This window comes from Alexandromys fortis, unplaced genomic scaffold (genome assembly GCF_014885135.2).
Source record: "Alexandromys fortis isolate MF-2015 unplaced genomic scaffold, M_Fortis_MF-2015_v1.1 scaffold_21, whole genome shotgun sequence".
Classification (NCBI taxonomy): domain Eukaryota; kingdom Metazoa; phylum Chordata; class Mammalia; order Rodentia; family Cricetidae; genus Alexandromys; species Alexandromys fortis.
Window position 1 is genome coordinate 10,846,257 of NW_026067905.1, and position 18,778 is coordinate 10,865,034.

The 18,778-nt window shown below is 43.4% G+C and overlaps 1 protein-coding gene across 2 annotated transcripts in view; it reads left to right on the forward strand.

Annotated features, from left to right (window-relative positions):
- Positions 1-18,778, forward strand: part of Brinp2 (BMP/retinoic acid inducible neural specific 2) — a 104,272-nt gene that overhangs the window by 54,022 nt on the left and 31,472 nt on the right. For both annotated transcript variants that reach the window (XM_050135416.1, XM_050135417.1), the window contains one exon: positions 2,588-2,932. In XM_050135416.1, the coding sequence (XP_049991373.1) occupies positions 2,664-2,932 (269 nt within the window). In that variant the 5' untranslated portion in view covers positions 2,588-2,663. The remainder of the gene's footprint in view (positions 1-2,587; positions 2,933-18,778) is intronic.

The following is an 18,778-nucleotide window of genomic DNA, read 5'->3' on the forward strand; positions in this document are numbered from 1 at the left end:
TCTTTGCAGCCATCATCTAAGTCACTTTCTGGACGTTCAACTTTTCCATTCATCCATTTTTAACTTGAAGTCAACTAATAGAGCCCAATGGTCCATCTTACTCCCAGGCCCTGCCCACACTCCAGGGAACAGAATTACAGAAGGCTTACACAGAAGTGCATAGGGCTTTGGGGGAGTCACTTTAGAACCCTCATTCCAGAGTGTCTTTCCACCCGTGGTTGTGGACTTCTACCTTACTGTGTGTATTGTGCTGGCCTCCTCTGTCAAGGAACCACAGTTTCCCAAATGAACAAACCTCTCACCCCTCCACCAGTTCATCTTTAAGAAACACAGCAATATTTTATAAAAGGAATAAATCACTAATGGTAGAGCTTCAGGTAAGGCAATATGCACCTGCTCGTGTATTGTCAGTTCTTAGCATAATGTCTGGCACTTGTGGGTTCTCATTTACGTTTCTTCAATGGATGAATATGTGAATGATTAAATGAGAAATATTTTGGGCTTCCTCATCAAATTGTTTCAGTGTAAAAATTGCCTACTCCCTCCACATGCGAGAATGATTCCTCTGTTTAGTTTTAAATCACTTTTCTTCCTGGTAATGGGAGCTTTTTTTTTTTTTTTTTTTTTTAAAATAAAACCACTTGAACACTTGGAGATTTTCCTTCTATGGTTCTACTTTTTTATAGTTAACTTTTTAATCCATCTGGCACTAAGTTCTCAATGTTATATACAAAATATTCCATTTTTTACCCAATTAGTCTCTGGTGGCTTTGTTTTTTATATCCTAACTGCTGTGTAAGGGTTATTACTCAGCTCTCTTGCTTCATTGGTTAGCCTGCCCAGTTTTGTGAACTAGCTTCACTATTTTAATTATGGGAAGGTTATCATGTTTTAAGATCTGAAGGGACAAGTATGTCCCTTGGCTGGGTAAGTGGGCACAGTCTCTCACCCCTACTCTGGCTCACCAAATAGTGCAGCATTCTTTGGCAAGAAGACAGACTGAGGTTTACATTTTGCTTATATTTCTAGCTCAACTTCTCTGGTTAAAGAAACTTTAATACTGGGGACAGCTTCTAAGTATCTCTCAGCATCCAGCTCCAAATCAACAGCAGCCAGGGAGAAGGAGAGCTATCTGAGTGCCCAGATCCTCGGGCTTCCCTCTGTCCTTCCGTCCTCACATACAGGGACACTGAGAAGCATCCTGTACCCATGCTGAGGCCTCTGTACCTCAGACACGGTATAACTCTGGAGCTGGGAATTCCAGGATCCTCCCTTACCTCCAACAGACCCTTTAGTGAGCTGACACATCCCAGAGAGGTCCTGCGGGTGACTCTGGAAGGGCACATGAAGTACTGAAGCCCTCTTTGCCTGCCCTTGCGAGAGAGTGAAAGTGTAAAAAATGACCATGTCTGCCTCACCGCCAGGCATCCTATCTCTGGGTTTCGGCAGCCAGCGGCAATCATCAAGCTATGAATTACAGGTACCGGGCGTCGGAAGTCGTTCTGGCACGCGCTGAAGTGGTGTTGGCGAGCAGACACTCCCAGAGCTGTGACAGTACAGGCTAGAAATTAAAGACTGGCGAAACGGCGGCAGTTCCAGGAAACCCGGCAGCACTGAACGATTCCTTGCATCTAGAGGTTGATAAAGGTGACGAGTTGTCCTTAGAAAAAGTGCAGGCCCTGGAAATCAAAGCCTGTGCTGACTCACCAGACAGCCAGGAATGAAGAAAGACAGAAAGCATCCTTCTTGATGGCATCTTCCCTCCAACCCAGAGAAAGTAGGGAATACCCTCACTCACTCCTTCAAGAAGGATGTCTGTAGGCATGTTCCATACTCTCCGTAGCTGAGCAAGGATGAAAGAAAGAGACACAGAGTGACTCCTCAGGGGCTCTCTTGCCTGGTGAGGAGAAATGGCGTCCCATGGACTCCTTGTGTGGGAATCTCCTCTGATCTCCATTCCAACTCTACCCCTGAACCACCTTCAGACAAAGAATAGATTGGATGTTCAACCTCAGAAAAGTAATAGCTATTGCGTAGTCAAATTGTTTTCTCTAGAACCCATCTTGGATCCAGAGAAAAGAGTGATTTGCTCAGGTTTTCTCAGCTTCAGAGCAGCAAAGGGGTAAAAGTACTTTTCTCTCCCACAATTCTCCATTTAAAGCATAAGGCTGCTCCTAGCCCGGTGCCAAGCTTCAGAAGGCAGCACTCAGTCTTTGAGGCAATCACAGAAATACGTGGTGAACATGTCTGTGAGACGGATGATACTTAGGGATCCCAGGTAGGAATGGAGCTGGGACTCATACCCTCTGAGCTCATAACTCTGTTCTTTCTTCTTCATAGCTGTGAGGACAGAAGTCACCATCTTAATCTGAGGCCCCTCTTCTCATCTGTAAGATGCCGACATGGTGTTTCTTCCTAAGCTTGTGTTTAAAGAAATAAAATCATACATACTGAATGCTTAGTCAATGTCTTAGGACAACGGTTGCATTGCATCACTAGGGAGGATTTCGCCGTCTAGTTATGTATGATGCTCTCAGATGGGATATGGTCCCGTACCCACCTCACACCTCTCTTTGTACTTTTCTAGTTTGGAGCCCTGGAGGAGCAGCACGGAGTGGGAGAGCGGGGCGAGAGAATGAAGACACTAACCGCCTGGGAGAAGCATGAGGTGGCAGCGCAGCTCTCAGTTTAGAGGGCTTTGGCCGGAGGCCGCCCCGTGGGCAGTCCTGCTAGCACTTGGCGTACCCGGGTGGGTGCTGGCTGCCTCGGCCACCGTGGCCGCTGTCGTCCCGGAACAGCATGCCTCCTCGGCTGCCCAGGCTCCCCTGGACTGGCTGCTCACAGACCGAGGCCCCTTCCACCGCGCCCAGGAGTATGCTGATTTCATGGAGCGTTACCGGCAGGGGTTCACCACTAGGTACAGGATCTACAGGTGAGTGGAGCTCACCTATGGAGCACCTGTGTGCACCTATGGAGCACAGCATGGGCAGTGTCCAGCTGGTGTGTCAAGCCTGAAGCTCAAACTGATCAGAATGCTCTCAAGCTGAACTAGAAGTGAAATATGGAGAAACACTGTGCAGGGAAATAAACCTGTGCCATGTTTTGTTTTTGGTTTTGTTTTGTTTTTTTACTTGTTTGGTTCTTTTTTGTTTTTTATTCTTTTGAAAGAAAACACACACAAACTAGAAAACCTGCCAGTGCCTCCTGGGGACTTAGAAAAAAGGTTTCTATTTATAGATTGTTCTGCTTATAAATTGAGGACAAATCAGAAAGCAGACAGCCTGTGGCCCAGGCTGCAGTGGGTCAGAGTCAAATACTGGACCCTATTTTAACTAATGGGTTAGGGACTTTTATGAGTTGTAATTACTTAGTCATGCAAATGAAGGAAGGGAAGTTTCCCTAGTGCCTCAGGGGTCTGGAGAGCCTGCAGGGTTAGGGTCAAACCTACCTTCACCCTTGACAACACAAATGCTCTGCTAACTTTGGCCGCGGGAAGAGGCTCATCTCTAGGAAACACCCATGTGAAAGGCAAATGGGTGTGTCTAGTTGGTCCATAAGATGTGGAAATAACACACATTCCTGGGTGCTAGGCCACATTGGAAAGTGGAAAGCTCCTCAACCTACTGACCAGGCAAGACTAGGGCTCACACAGCACATCTCCGGTTTCAAATTTCCCTTTGCACTTTGGCATCCTTGCCCCTCTGCCATCTCTCTCTCTCTCTTTCTCCTTTCTGATCTTTTCAGCATTACAAGCATCATCAGCCATTTGGGAGCTTCACTGATTTTTTTCTCTCTACTTAAAAACATTTATTTTCTAAATTAGTTTGTTATTCTTGTAAGTTTTTCAAAACAGGGTTTCTCTGGCTGTTCGTGAACTCACTTGGTAGGCCCGGCTGGCCTCAAACCCTGCCTTCTGAGTGCTGGGATTAAAGGTATGAGCCACCACACTCAGTTCTTAGACCAGTTTTAATGCAGATTAATAGGAAGAAAATATGGAAAAGTAAAAAGGGAAACAGAAACACAAAATCACTCATGCTTTAGCACCTAGACATTTGCTCACATTTTAGACATATGTGTTTCAAGTTCTATGAGTATACTTTTAGACTTAGCACTTAAAATTTCACTTAATTAATTTGATTGTGTTTTTATAATTCTCTCTCTGTATATGCATGTGTGTGTGCATGCGTGTGTGTGTGTGTGTGTGTGTGTGTGTGTGTGTGTGGCCAGCCTCTCACATAACATGGTGCTCACATGGCGATCAGAGGACCACTCTCAGGATTCAGTTTTCTCCTGCCACCTTTTGCAATCCAGGGTGGGACTCATGTTATCAGTGCCTCTGTTGACAGAAGAATCTCATGAACTCTCACCTCTGCCCTCTCCCTGACTTAAGATGGTTATCTTCTTTTAAGCATTCCCCTGATTTTTAGTGATAAGGAAACTGAGGTCCAGAGGAGCCATACAACTTGCAGCAAGCATACAGGGTTAGCTTCCAAATAGATGCAAGAGTCTGAGTTTATAGAATAGAATTTGAGATACTTGTTATCACTTTCCTGGGATTTTTTTTTCTTTTTAACATTTATCAAAACTGTGCAGCATGTTTAGGTTAATATGGGGTATGAGAAACAAGGGTTAGGGGGATTGTGGTGTAGGAAGAGAACAGAACAGATGCTTCTGGGGCCCAATCACATGGTCTACAACTCTCAAAGTTGGATACAGACCAACGGGACAAGATCAGACAGCTGAGATGCTGGTACACCAAGGACCTTTCCATCTCTCTTTGCTGGCCATATTTATGCACCATGCTTAGGCCAGCCTGATTCTGGAAGAGACTGCAGCTCACATTCCTTGCTTAAGTGGGATTAGTTTTTATTTCTTCTAAGAATATAGCAGAGATTCACACCAAATTACCGAGGGAGAGAGTAAATAACTTAGGCTCAGGTTGGTTGAATTAAACCTGCTCAAACAAAAACAGAATAGTAGAAGAACCAGAGATAGCATTAAATCAACCTTAAATAAGTATGTAAGACTCTAGGCACATGTCCCCACAAATTTTCTATAAGGCAAATTGGCGGGGGGGGGGGTGATCTTTTATCCATATTACAAAAAACAAAACTTCATTTTGGCAGAGAATTCTTCCAGTCCAGTAAAATGAGATTTAATTTACCTTCCGTGTATTCAAACCTCACTGAAGCACTCTCTTCAGAAAAATAATTTCTATTGAGTGTATTGGAATCGAAGTCAAGTCAAGAATCCTAATATCACTATGAACTGCACAGATCTACAGGGAAGAGAAGGACTAAGCCATTGATTGTTTGCTTCCCTTTTCTCTTCTTGGTATCTACCAAGAATCTTCTTCCACCCCCATCTTTAAGCCCCAGACCCAAGTATGGATATCTTAGCACCAGTTAATGTCTGGGTGGCATCTCAGAACTGCTCCATGGGGAGTGTCTCTAATCTCTTCTGCACCATTACCCCTCTATCAGGTAGTAATGGTTTTCTGGTCATTTAATGTGACAAGCTCTCACACTTGTGCTGGTCAGTTTTTCTGGGGTCAGTTATTGCACATGAACTTGTACTTAGGGAAACAGTAACCGGTCATTCCAAAAGGAATGCAGCATTCTGACTTGTGACCCTTCGGGGGAAGGGGCTAAAGAAGAATGGTCACACGCCATGGCTCCTGGAGCCTTCTGGGAGATTTGGCTTCAGTGACTAAGCAACAATGTTGCCTTTGTAGATGTTGGTAGGGCTCTATATTATCCCATTGGGAATTCTTTTTTATCCCTCTTCTTTTTGGATCCCACAGCAATTGCCTCTGGAAAATTCAGGACCTTGCTTATGCTGACTAAAGCAGATCACAGGAAACCAGGAAAATATACACCGAAATTTTAGTAGGGGACCCAAATTTCTCCCCTACTATTCAAAGGGGCTGAAAAGAAAAGAGTTGACAGAGAATGTCAGAAAGGCTTTGCGGAAAATTATTGTGGCTCAAGAAAAATGAGTCTTTCATTTTATCCTTTAAGGGAGCTTTTGTTGTTTTTTTTTTAATTTATTTATTTATTAAAGATTTCTGTCTCTTCCCCACCGCCGCCTCCCCTTTCCCTCCCCCTCCCCCAATCAAGTCCCCCACCCTCGTTAGCCCAAAAAGCAATCAGGGTTCTCTGCCCTGTGGGAAGTCCAAGGACCACCCACCTCCATCCAGGTCTAGTAAGGTGAGCATCCACGAAACTGCCTAGGCTCCCACGAAACCAATAGGTCCAGTAGAATCAAAAACCCGTTGCCATTGTTCTTGAGGTCTCAGTAGTCCTCCTTGTCCGCTATGTTCAGTGAGACCGGTTTTGACCCAGGCTTTTTCAGACCCAGGCCAGCTGGCGTTGGTGTTAAGGGAGCTTTTGGTACGTTGAAATCGGGTGGTATCTGTCTATGCTCTCTATATGAAGAGAGAATCAATTGATAGCAAAGAATAAGATTTCCCTAGGGGGTTGGAATGCAAGGTGTGGAGTTACTTGGCAACTATCTCAACCACAAAAAACGGAGGCCTTCCTTGCCATCTAGCTGCGGATGCTTGAGCAGCAAGAGCCTACTAGTAACCCGCCTGTCCCCTTAGTCAACTATCAGACTAAGCTCTCAATTTGAGGAGATCACTAATCATTCCAGAATAATTTTAGTCTCTCTACTCATGGACTTCCAGAGAAAGGTGCTTATTCTGTTACATTGCATTCTATAGGTATAGGTGCTTAAGGGTTAAGACTCTAGGGCAAGATGCCCTGGGTTCTAGTTGTGGAACTGAAATTTACCAGCTATAGAATGTTAGGTGAACTACTTAATGGCCTTATTTCCCCATATCATTATTTGTAAAGTGAAGGCAATAACAGTGCCCACCTCAAAGACTGGTATATAATTAAATAAGCTAGCTGATTCAAGGTACTTGAACTAGTGGTTAATAAATACCATTTATTGATATTAGGTTGTTTTGGTAAGTATTAGTCTGGGCAAAAATGGTAAGATGTGATAGGAACCATAGCTGTGATTGTTACAAAGTCTGCAGAAACCTATGCAGAATGGAAGAGTTCCTCTGTTTGTTGTTTTAAAGCACTTTACCCTTTACCCCTCAATCTGACCCTTTACAAGGGAGGCTCTCAAATGAAGAACAATTGATGCCTCTCACAATACTCTTACTGACCACAAGGACTGCTGGAGAGAGCAGGTGACTTTTGGCCTGCTTTAAAACATCACAGGCTTAGGTCTCGCTCCTGCAGTCAGGGGTAGCAGAGCACCAATCCTCGGGTATGTCCTCCAGAGGCTGAGCACTGCAAGCTCCCTGATCCTGGGTATGGTGCTGCTAGGAAAAGAATGTGTGCCGTCCGGTTAAGCCCCCATAAATGATAGGATGGTCTTGGCATTTTCCCTAAAAGCTTTAAAATCCACTGACTAACCTCTCAGCATTTGTTTCTCCCATAGAAACATGATCTGAACCATCGTCCCACTTCTTAGACACCATCTCTCAACAGACTTCTTAGACGAGCTGTGGGAATGGAGATCCTGTCTCCAGTTCCATTTGTGACCCCCAACTGCCCTCACCTTTGATTCACTTCATAGTCCCTCTATAGTAAACACTTAAGTGCCTAACCTCTCACAGCCATGCTAGAAAGCAGAAAGAGCCTATTAGGGTCTTTGGCATTGAGATAGAGTTGTTGTTCAAGGTCAGAGAGGTAGCCAGTCACAGCCAGAAATAGCACTGCTCATTTCTCTAGCCCACACCACTTCCCTTTGACTGCTAAGTGCATCTTCATCATAACACACAACCTAATCAGGCCCCTAAATTGAGATGATGCAAATGTAAATATGGTTTCTCGAAACCCTCTAGTAGAAATGTTCCATTCTCTCTCTTCTACAAATCAAAGTAATGAGCAGTCTGACAAATCAAAGTAATGAGCAGTCTGGCTTTTTTTCTTTAATTTCTTTTTGTATTAAAGTTTTAATAGAGAGATAATTATGGGATTGGAAAAAATCCAAGGCTCTATGATAAAACACTTAAAACTAAAAAAGAATATATTAAAATTGAGAATGTTGGGAATCATGCAGAACACTAAACATAATATGGTGGTTGGGAGAAAAGCAAAGCCAGGTGTGAACCCAGCCTGTTGGCCTTACCACCTCTGCACACACCTAACTCTTTTTGAACAGGAATGATCTAGGTTTCATTGGAAGTCTGAGATGAAAAGAAAACAAGCCATTAAACAAATAATTGCATCAACAGATGAGAACATTGTATTCTGAAAAAAACTCCACAAATTTCTAGACACTCAGAAGAAAACAGCTCAAAACCAAGTTCATGTAGGATACACAGAGGTAGCAGCCAAGCATGTGGTGGTTGTGACAATGAACAAGACAGGAACTTTCCAGCAGGAAGCACAGTGATAACCCTGAAAAAACACAATCTGCTTTGGAATCAAACAGCATGCAAAGAGGGATCTGGTAATAAAAGGTGACAGGAAGGACCAAGTATTTGATTTATATATCTGAATTTGTTGTCTGTGGATTAGACCCATTGGCATCTTCTGACAGTTTATTAAAAAGACAGACCCCTCGAGTCTCTCCCCAGACCCACAGGATCAGAATAGGCATTTGAATAAGCTTCAAATCAGCCTCGAAGCTTGAGGAGTACTGCACTGTTCACACTCAGTGTGTGGAGCTGAGAGAACAAGAATGACCATGACCATGACCATGACCATGCTGTAGAGCATCATGAGGCTGAGGCAGGAGGATCACAAGTTTAAGGCCAATTTGAGCCTGCATACAAAGACCTTATCTTCTGTCAGAGACCAGCTTCGACAAAAATATCACTTACCAGGGTAGGGGCATGGAAATTAGAAATGTAGTAAAGAGAATGCAGCCACGGATGAAAATAAAACAGAAAACACAGGATAGTCCCGGAAGGGAGTTCCAGTGAAGATTAAAATCACCTACGTTTAATTTCTATTTGCTTAAAATACCCCGACCCCAAAAGGTAGGAGTAAGATAAAAAAACTGCATTAACAGGATACAAGAAAATAAGCATACCAGTTGAAGGTTGTTGCCTACATTCTTGAACATTCTGTTGCAAGAACAAGACAAGTAACGCTCACACCCTAGACCAAAACATTCTGTAGGTTGTAGGCAAACCAGTCCCTGGGTAGAATCCATTGCTATCTCCCGAAGAATGTAGGAACTTAGTTGGATTCTTAAACTTTTGTTTGAGGTAGAAACATATCTATACCTGAAATATAAGGTCTGGATATTAGCCACACCTGTTGACAGTAACCTTGAGAGAGCAGAACTCTCTGACCTAAATCTAGGTGGGACCTTTGTTTGAGATAGAAACAGACAATAACGTTGAAGGAATAGAAGTAAGTGCCAACTCTCTGACCTTGGGTCAGAGTGGAATGGCAACAACTTCCAGCAAGCTGAAACTCTCTGACCATCAGACAAGGTGGAGATAGGCTCACATTTTTGGGCCTCCACAATCCCCAAACAAAACCAAGGGCAAGGATGACCGGGATAGATGAGGAGAAATGGTCTTGTGGGAAGTCACCATCCCTCACGGTGCATCTGCAGTGGAGAGTATGAACAGAAACTGTTACAAATGGAAGGGAATAGCAGTTGAGGGAGGTTAAATTTAGGAGTCATTAGTACCAAGGCACATGGACTAATAAGAATAGTTGTAGCAGTTTGGAATAAAACTTTAGAAGCAGGAAAGCTGCAGGGCCTCAGAGCAGCCTGTGGGCGCCTCCTGGGAGATGGGGAGGCAAGGAGCAGAGAGCAGCTGTGGATGCAATCACAGAGGAGCACCAGAGCTGATTTATCAACCAGACCACGTCTCGACGACTAGCAAATACTGATTTGGATAAACAGTGAACCTTGGGAGAGGCACCATCGCCAATTAAGAGATCACGATCCACATAAATAAATGGCAACCAAAGGCAACCTCAGTCTGCTTAGGTCCATCCCAGCGATTTCTTAGGCATTCATTACAGCAAGTGAGACAGAGAAAGCTTGTGTTACGTGCTGCTGCAGGACTCCCAAAGGAGCCATGGCCTCAGGAGCATAAATAGGCAAGAAAGAAATTTCTGGAAAAAGACCAGAACCCAAGAAAACTGGTTGATCTCCAAAATCATTACTGGGTTTACATTTTGGTTACATGGAGCTTGTTGATACAGAAGATGGAAAGGGATATTTATCAACTGGTGTTGTGATTCAACCCTGATCACACTTTGAGGCATATGGCAAGGAGGAGTTTGCAGTCATGGTTACAGACACACTCTCAGATGAGAGGAATGAGGACACAGGAAAAGACTGATCAAAATGGTTTAGAAGTTGCAGTAACTAAAAGTGGGGTGGTGACTAACTGAATAACCATTCCAACATCAATGTTAATCTAGATTGTAGACCCAACAATATAAGGCATTATGGCACATCAAGGAATTTTATTCTGGAAATGTCTAGAAGTTGAGCCTCAGCATGTTTTCCTTTTGCAAATTCCTGTCTGCTGTTGTGTAAACCTACCATACCTGCATTGCACACCTATATGAAGTCCTGAAATTTGAGGACTAATCGAAAATGTGCACTGTTCTCTTGGAGCAAGGCTATAAAGACACAACCCGAAGTTCAGAGGAGAGCAACTGATATTTCGACAGACATTTTAGAGAGACAGTTCTGCTTACTGTTTCACCAGATTTCATGGAATAACAAACCATGAAATAAGGGGACATAGTTTTTGACTGGATTGAATTTCTATGTGAGTTCATTTGGAGAGAGTGCTCAAATTTATTTGGCATGCATAGGTTTGGGGACTGGTAAAATGGAATGCTTAGACAAGCCCTGGTGGGTGGCTGGAGAATCTGCCGGGGAGAACTGGTGGGGTGGGGTTACAGACCCTGGGGAGTGCAAGTGGTTAGGTTTCAGGTAGCCAATCGCATGTGGCAACTATGAATGTCAAGACATCTAAGACTATGGCCCTCCTCTTCTTGTTCTTACATATTTGCTTCAAAAATGCTCAAAGTATCTTTTTGACACCGCTTTCTTCTAGGGTGCAATTTTAAAGATTTCTCAGAAATCTTTAAATCTATAATAGGGGCATGCCATTTTATAACATTGGGGGTATATTAAACAAACTAAAAGTACTTCTGTGAACAAGGAAGATAATGCCAAATGAAATTCTTCCTGTTTCTGCTTTGAAAAAGCGGATTGTCAGTACTTACCTGGTGAGAAAATAGCAAGTAGTTCTTTAAAGTTCTATAATGCTAGTTGTTCAAATGCAAAACTAGCACCATTTGTGCTTAAAGCATGGAAGAAAGCAATCTTGTCACATCACACATTTGCTCATGAGGTCTTTACCCAAATACTTAGGGGTATCTCTTGTCAAAAGCATCCTAGGCACTATAACAGGGTACAAAAGAGAGAGAAATAGGACCCTAACGATTTCTAGAGAATCAGGAGCAGTTTGAGTAACAGAATAGACACTGGAAAACACACTGAGACATAGCTCCTCAAGATCTAAGAGGAAGACAACACGGAATGACTGGTAGAGAGACCTGGTTCATGGGTACTGAGTTAGAAAGTCAGGCCCAGGTCCTCCCAGAACATAATGACTGTTATCCCAAATACACCCATCCCTTTGAGGGTCATATCCAAGTTGAGTTAAGATTTCAAGAGTAGAGAGAAAATATGAAAATTAAAATGTTCAAGAAATGAAGGGAGACTTGGGAGGAGAGAGTGTTCTGTGGTAAAGTGCTTGCCATAGGAGCATGAGGACTTCTTGACTATGACTCCCCAGAACATACATGAAGCTGGGCTCAGTGGTGCTTCTGCTATGCCAAAGCTTCCATGGGAAAATAAGAGTCAGATTCAGCAGAACCCTCAGGAGCTCCTGGATCGGATAGCCTGGTGCCTAATGGTAGGAAACAACAAGAGACCCCGTTTCAAAAAGGGTAAAAGTCAAATACTAGTACCCGTGATTGTCATCTGGACTCCGCACTCTTGTCTAGCATTTATAGTGCCTACCTGCTCATACACACACCAAAAAGAGAGAAGGAAAGAAAGAAAGAAAGAAAGGAAGGAAGGAAGGAAGGAAGGAAGGAAGGAAGGAAGAAAGAAAGAAAGAAAGAAAGAAAGAAAGAAAGAAAGAAAGAAAGAAAGAAGGAAGAGGGACTACCAGGGTGGCCAAGGAGGGATATCAGGCTCCTTACGTTTTCAGACAAGATTTAGTAGAGAGATCTTGAGTCAGTCAGGCAGAGAAAAAGATTAAATCTTTGCTTCAAGAAATAATTAATTTTATTCATGAATGAATTGTTACAGATACTCTAGAGCAGGGAGGAAGAGTGCCTCCAGAAACTGTCATGACACAGACACAAGCAGACAGGGACACTGGCTAGTCACGTGCTCCTTTTTCTTCTCTTTCTTTTTTTCATCTTTCAAGAGATGAGCTTTTTCTGGGTCATAGATTCTCTCTTTTTTTTTTTGTTTCTTTATTCAGCATCTGCTGCATTTCTCCCATCTCAGAGCTTCCCACATCTCCCACCAGAAAATTATTTCAGTACACAGAGCTTGGAACGGAGAGTGGCCCTCAACAAGGCCTTTGAACAGGAGGCACCTGTTTAGTATCTAAGTGAGCTGACGCCACAAATGCTGGGGGCATGGGGGAGGGCAGTCCAGGCACAGGGAGATCAGTCCTCCAGGAAGGCCACTAAATGAAAGCCGTTCAGTGTGGCTAAGGTCTGTGGTGCACTATAAAAAACCTCTGTGAGCCTGTGAGGGGAGTTTGACTCCAACGTCAATTGCCCAGCTTCCTCTGCAGGATCAGAAACAGCTAAACATACTACAAGATGGTGAAGGCAAGTTTGCAGATCAAGGTTTAGACATCAGAGTGAGATCCCTGTCATAAGCTAAAGACAATTGGAACTGACTTATTCAGCTAACGGGTTGACCCATTCTTAAGGGAAATGGAGCTGGTCTCAATGAGTGACCATAGGAGGGCAGGTGAGTGGCCTGTGAGGAGGGGCAGAGAACCAGAGGGTTGTCTACTGCCTGAGGCCAGAGTGGTCCCAAAGGCAACAGACATCAGTGAGCAGATTGCTTACTGCATAGCCTGTGCTATGCAAGGATCACCCCAAAAAAGAGAATTTCTCCAGTCTCCTGATCTTACTGTGGGAAGCATTGGGTAAAAGGCAAAGAAAATTGCTGGTTCTGCAAGGACCATCATAACTGGTTGAATATTTTTATTTCTCAGTTTTAAAAGATCTATTTTTAATTTAAAGGCACGTGTATGAGTTGCGTCTCTGACTCCTCTGTCTCTGTACACATGTGTGCCTGCAGCGTCCATAAGAGGACATCAGATCCCCTGGGACAGCAGTCACAGGTGATTGTGTGCCCCACAATATGGGTGCTGGGAACCCAACTCCAGCCCTTCTGCAAGAATAGAAAGTGCCCTTAATCCCTGAGCTCTGTCTCTAGCCTAGCACTGTTTTTTAACATAGAGAAAGAAAGCAAGGACTGCTCGCTTTGCTAATATTAATGGTATTCATAAATAAGAGCTAATATAAACATTCAACATTTGTGCATGCTTGTGTGGTGTACACATTACTTGTGGGTTTACACACACTTGTGCCTTTGCACAGTGACCAGAGCTATCAAGCATCTTTGCTTGCCTTATTCCCTGAGATACAGTCTCCCACTCTACCAGAAGATGACTCTTTTTTGGAACTGGTGGTGGACAAGAAGCCTCAACCATCTTCCTGTTTTCATCAACTTCCAGCTCTGGGGTCACATGCAAGAAACTTGCAGTCACACCTGACATTCGCTGTGGTTGCTGAGATCTGAATTCAGCTCCTCACACTGTGTAGCAGGTTACCCACCAAGTCATCTCCCCAGCTCAACATTCAACATCCATTACTTAAAAACCTTCTAATAAGAATCCTATGAGGGTGTGCTCTTTGTACACCCCTACAATGGATGGAGATCTTGAACTTCAAAGGCTGTCTCACAGCCACCAGGAAGTTTCAGTACTCATGGGAGGCATGACTATTCAACGATCATTGTGCAGTTAAAAAAAATCATCTGAGCTAGGGATACTTAATATTCCCAGAGAAATGATGCCCCCCCTTCCTCCATGTCTACATGCAGTCTCTCTTCCCTTTAGCATCCCAGGAGATTCTTGACATAGTGAAGACAGGCCTCAAGGGCTGTAAGGTGGCTTGTCCTACCTTGAGTTCCTGCAATCCTCACTTTCCACCAGAATTCCCCATCTGCACTCAGGCACTGGGGAACCCCGAGCTAGAGGAAGCCACGCTGGGTTCTCCTGAAACAGTCTCCCCACGGCAAGTTCTGTACTTGTGAGCTTCGCACCACTGTGTTTTTCCACACGGGATACAGTGTAAATCGGATTTCTGTAAACCGGATCCTCTACTGGAGGGGCCCTTAATGTCATTTCCCAGATACAATATCTTATTTCTTGACTGGCAATGGCTTATAAAAATTCAGTGGTAAGTAAATTTGAGTAAATCCCTGGTCCTAACTTTTAGGAGCAGGTAAACACTGATTTACAAATATACATGTCCATTTGGAAGCATCTCGTATTTCAAGGACAATCTATAGAAAACCAAAGGAAACTTGCAATACTGCAAATATTCTGTTGTTTGGGAAATTGCAAATTTTGTTTAAAAGTTGTTTTTTTTTTTTTAATAGGTACAGACAAGGTTTCTAGTATGTGTTCAGACAGTTCTGCTTGACATCACTTCCATGTTACCCTGTACTGTTAGATGGGGGAGTGAGAGGGGCCTAGGTTGTGAGTTCTGTGCCTGTTTTATAATCTGCGGCATTGCTGTGCCATGATTCTGTCACCCCACTCCTATCAGGCTCTCCCCCAAACCAGAGATTTACCTATTCTCCTCCAGCTCTGCAGAAAACAAACTTTTCGTGCCAGTGACTCAGAGTGAACACCACGTCTCACTCCCTGGGCAGGAGGCTCTGAGGGGAAGAACACTGTGCAGGCAGAACGTTCATTACAACCCTAGGGCCTGGGAGAATTCTCATTTTCCTAGTGTGTCAGGAGAGTCTGGGTCTCACCTGGGACTCGCTAGTGACGAAGGAAGGACAGGAAAGAAGGTTCTTTGGGGAATGACTTCTTGTGGATGCATAGAGGCGCGTAAACACCTAATGATCCCTTGCCATAGGCTACATCATTGGTTTATTAGTAACAGAGGTAAACTTTGGCAGGGAAACCAAACTCTTACTTGTTGGTTCTATATCTATTCTAAATTATGAATTTGATTAAGGGGGCATGGGGAGGCAAGGCGGCTGTAAGAATCTTTCAGAGTAAGCCTGGTTCATGAAATAGTCACGTGTATGTGTGACTTCATAGGGAAAAAAACGTGGCTTGAGGCTGACAATATGGTTTTTGGTTTCTGCAAGAACTAAAAAAGCCATTTGCATTCTGGCACTTGAATGTCACAGCCAGAGCAGAAGCTTAGATCTGAGGACTATGGGGATTATGAGCCTGAGACGAGGATCCAAATGTGCACAGAGAGTATCTGGGTGAGCAAGGAAGTTTGATGACATGAAATGGCTCACCGCAAGAACTAAGTAATGCTTGGGTGTCTGAATCAGAAGGAAACTCCAAAATCACTCATTTCCCAACTAGCACGGACAACCAGTTCTACAGTCTCACAATGGTGGTTAAATGGCTTGGCTGGAGCAGTTCCCAGCCCAGGGATTTACTGAAGCCCATTTCCATTGAGCAGGAGCTTAAAAAAAAAAAAAACAATGATGTTCTCTCTTTTCCTCCTACTCTCTTTTCCTCCCTTCCTTTCTCTTTTCTCTTTTCTCCACATTTCCTCTCTCTTTTTTAATATCCTTTTCTCTTCCTCCTTTTATCTTTCTCAGAGAAATCTCTACTTCACAGCCCAGGTAGAGTGAAACTCACTATGAAGCCAATGCTGAAACTCAAACTCATGGCCATCCTCCTGCTTCAGTTCTCAGATGCTATGAAGATCTTTCTGAAATGGAATCTGTTTTTCTCCCCGTAATGTCACTGACTGCTCTTGACTCTGTTCTCTTCTCTGGGCCAAGCCCAAGACATTCCATGTTCCTCACAGCCCTCAGCACACCCCCAGAGGTTCCTGTCTTCTCCTCCCTCTCCCAACACACACATCCTCTCCTAAGCCGTTCTTGTTTATTTTACCCCAACACTCCAAGTTTTATCTCTCTTCCTAAAGAAAACAAATGGAATTTATTTTGACAAGATTCCCTCTTTAAGCCAATTCTAGTTCCCAGGGACTATCCTTGTTTGCTGTTTCGGAGTTCTTACAACTGTCACAGATCAGTATCTTTTGCCCACATTAGAGCTTCTGACAGCCAACTTCTCTTCTTCGAAGCATTCTCTGTAGTTCTGGATGGTGAGCAGTGCTGGCTCCAGGTCACAGGCACACATCAGGACACAGGGTCGTATCTTAGGAGCTGAATATCCCAGCTGCCAGAGTTGGAAATATGTAAAGAAATGAGGAAAGAATCTAGAAAGTTTTTATTCAAGTTCAATGTAGGGAAAATGTTCTGACTTTTGTTTTCCAGCTTCTCTAATATATATCCCCACCAGCATCCAGTTTGCTCTGACTTTGTATGCCTGGGCATAATCTCAGTGGTAAACCGATGACCAGAAGAAAACTTGTCCTGCCGCACTCCTGTGCCTCTTATTGTCCTTCCTGATAGGAGCAGCCATGCCACTGCTGAGACTGCCACTACTCTAACCTTGCCCCATCCAAACTATATGGTTTCAAGTCCAGCCTTCTCCCCTCTCCTGGATTCAACACTGATCACTTGTATTTTTGTCTTCATCTGAACTCTATCTTGTCAATTGGTTCCTCTGACCCAAAGGATAAAGTTCAGGTTCAATTTCATCTAGTCCCTCTTCTACCAATAGTCAATGAGTACTAAATTCACGTCGCTGGGTTCTCACTCCCATTGCTCCAGCCCTAATGCGTAGCTAGAGATCCGCCCAGGAATAGGAGGCCTATTTGACAACATGTCTTTCTGTGTCTCATGTCCTCTTCCTGCAAAGCTATTTCCATATCTTCCTGATGAGTTCCTACACACCCTCCAAACAAATCCACTTTGACTCTTGCCAGAGGGTTGGTTACTTCGATCAAGATTCCCCATCTCCTTATTTCTGTAATAGACCCTCACAATTTTGTGTGCTTACTTATCTTTTTTTTTTTGTCACTTAGCTGTGAGATCTTTTGGGCAAAGAACACATCTTATATCACCTTCCTCTTTCAGCACCATGTCCACACCATAGAAAGACAAAAAAAGAGGACAAAAACCATTCAGTAGCAGTTGGATCGTGTGGGACTGAATTAGATGCAGCCCACAGAAGTGGTGGAAACTATAGGCTCTCGAATAGGCTGCCTGGATTTCTGCTGCAGCTCTGATAGATGCGTAGCATTGTATAAGTGGCTTTGGCATGTCTGAGCTTCATTTTCTCAACAGTAAAGCTGGTAGAATAGCAATACTTTAATTACTCAGAGATTACTAAAATTAGATTTGCTGTACTTCAAGATAGATGATTAGTATTTGTATGTGTGTGTGAGGGAGGTAAATATGGAAAATACCAGAGTGGTAAATCTAAACAAATGTGTGAAGAGAAAATGTGGAGAGGTTTTCTTAGAAAGAGCAAAGAGAGGAGAGGTAGTCTCCCGCTGTCAAACTTGTTTTACTATATGGAAATCCAAGCATAAATCCAATTTATCGCTTCAAATCTATGCACTACTCTCTTTAACTGTAGCCTGAGTTAATCTTTTGATTTTATAGTTATAGGACAGTTTAAAATAAATCCTTCATGGCTATGGTGCTCTCACTGTGGAGCTCTTCCCCAACAAGATCCAATAGTCCACACATCAGAGCAGCAAGACCAATGCCATTTTCCACGTGTATCCGAAAAGCTAGAAGAGAGAACCAATGAGCTGCGAAGTGGAGGTCCACCTACTTGGCCATGCAGACTGCACACATAATACAAGTCACCAAAACCAGACCTGCCCATGCTAGTTTGACAATAAGATTCAACAATATTTCACCTGGTTGAAAAATCAGGCTGATATAATTCAAATAGTATTAGTCGGAGCAGGCTAAGTGCTGAAACAAACAGTCTCACAAATCTTGACAGCTTGATAGTCTACCCTTTTCTGCTCATTTACATCATAATATAATTTATAGGAAGGATTCAAACAGATTGCTTGAGGACTTCATTCTGGGCTGAGACTCTCTTGACCTAAGTGTCTTTGCCATTCCTCGAGGCCTGACATCCAGCCTTCTTCTGGATCCTTGTAGATGAGGAAAAGAGAACACATGAAGAACTGGATGGGAGTTTTGTCCTCTAGGCCTGTGCTAACCTTCTCTTGTATAGAATTCAGTTACATGGCTAAGCATAAAGAGAAACTCATGGGTGTGGGGAGCAGGAAGGCTTGGCCATCTCTGAGTCCAAGACAGAAAATGGAAATAGCCTACAGCACTTTATAATCTCTTCCACAAAGGATGGAATGTAAGAAAGTAGAATGCAGAGTCCCAAATTTAAGTTGAAAGTGTCAGCTTCACAAATTAGGGTATAGGTGACCTTCCTTCATTGTGTCTTATGACAAAAAGGCTAGATCTTTAAGGTGATGTAGGGTGCTGGGAGATCACAAAATCACTGGTACATAACCGTGCCTTTATCTTTAGAAATGATACACAAAATGATATGGTTCAGTAGGATCACTCA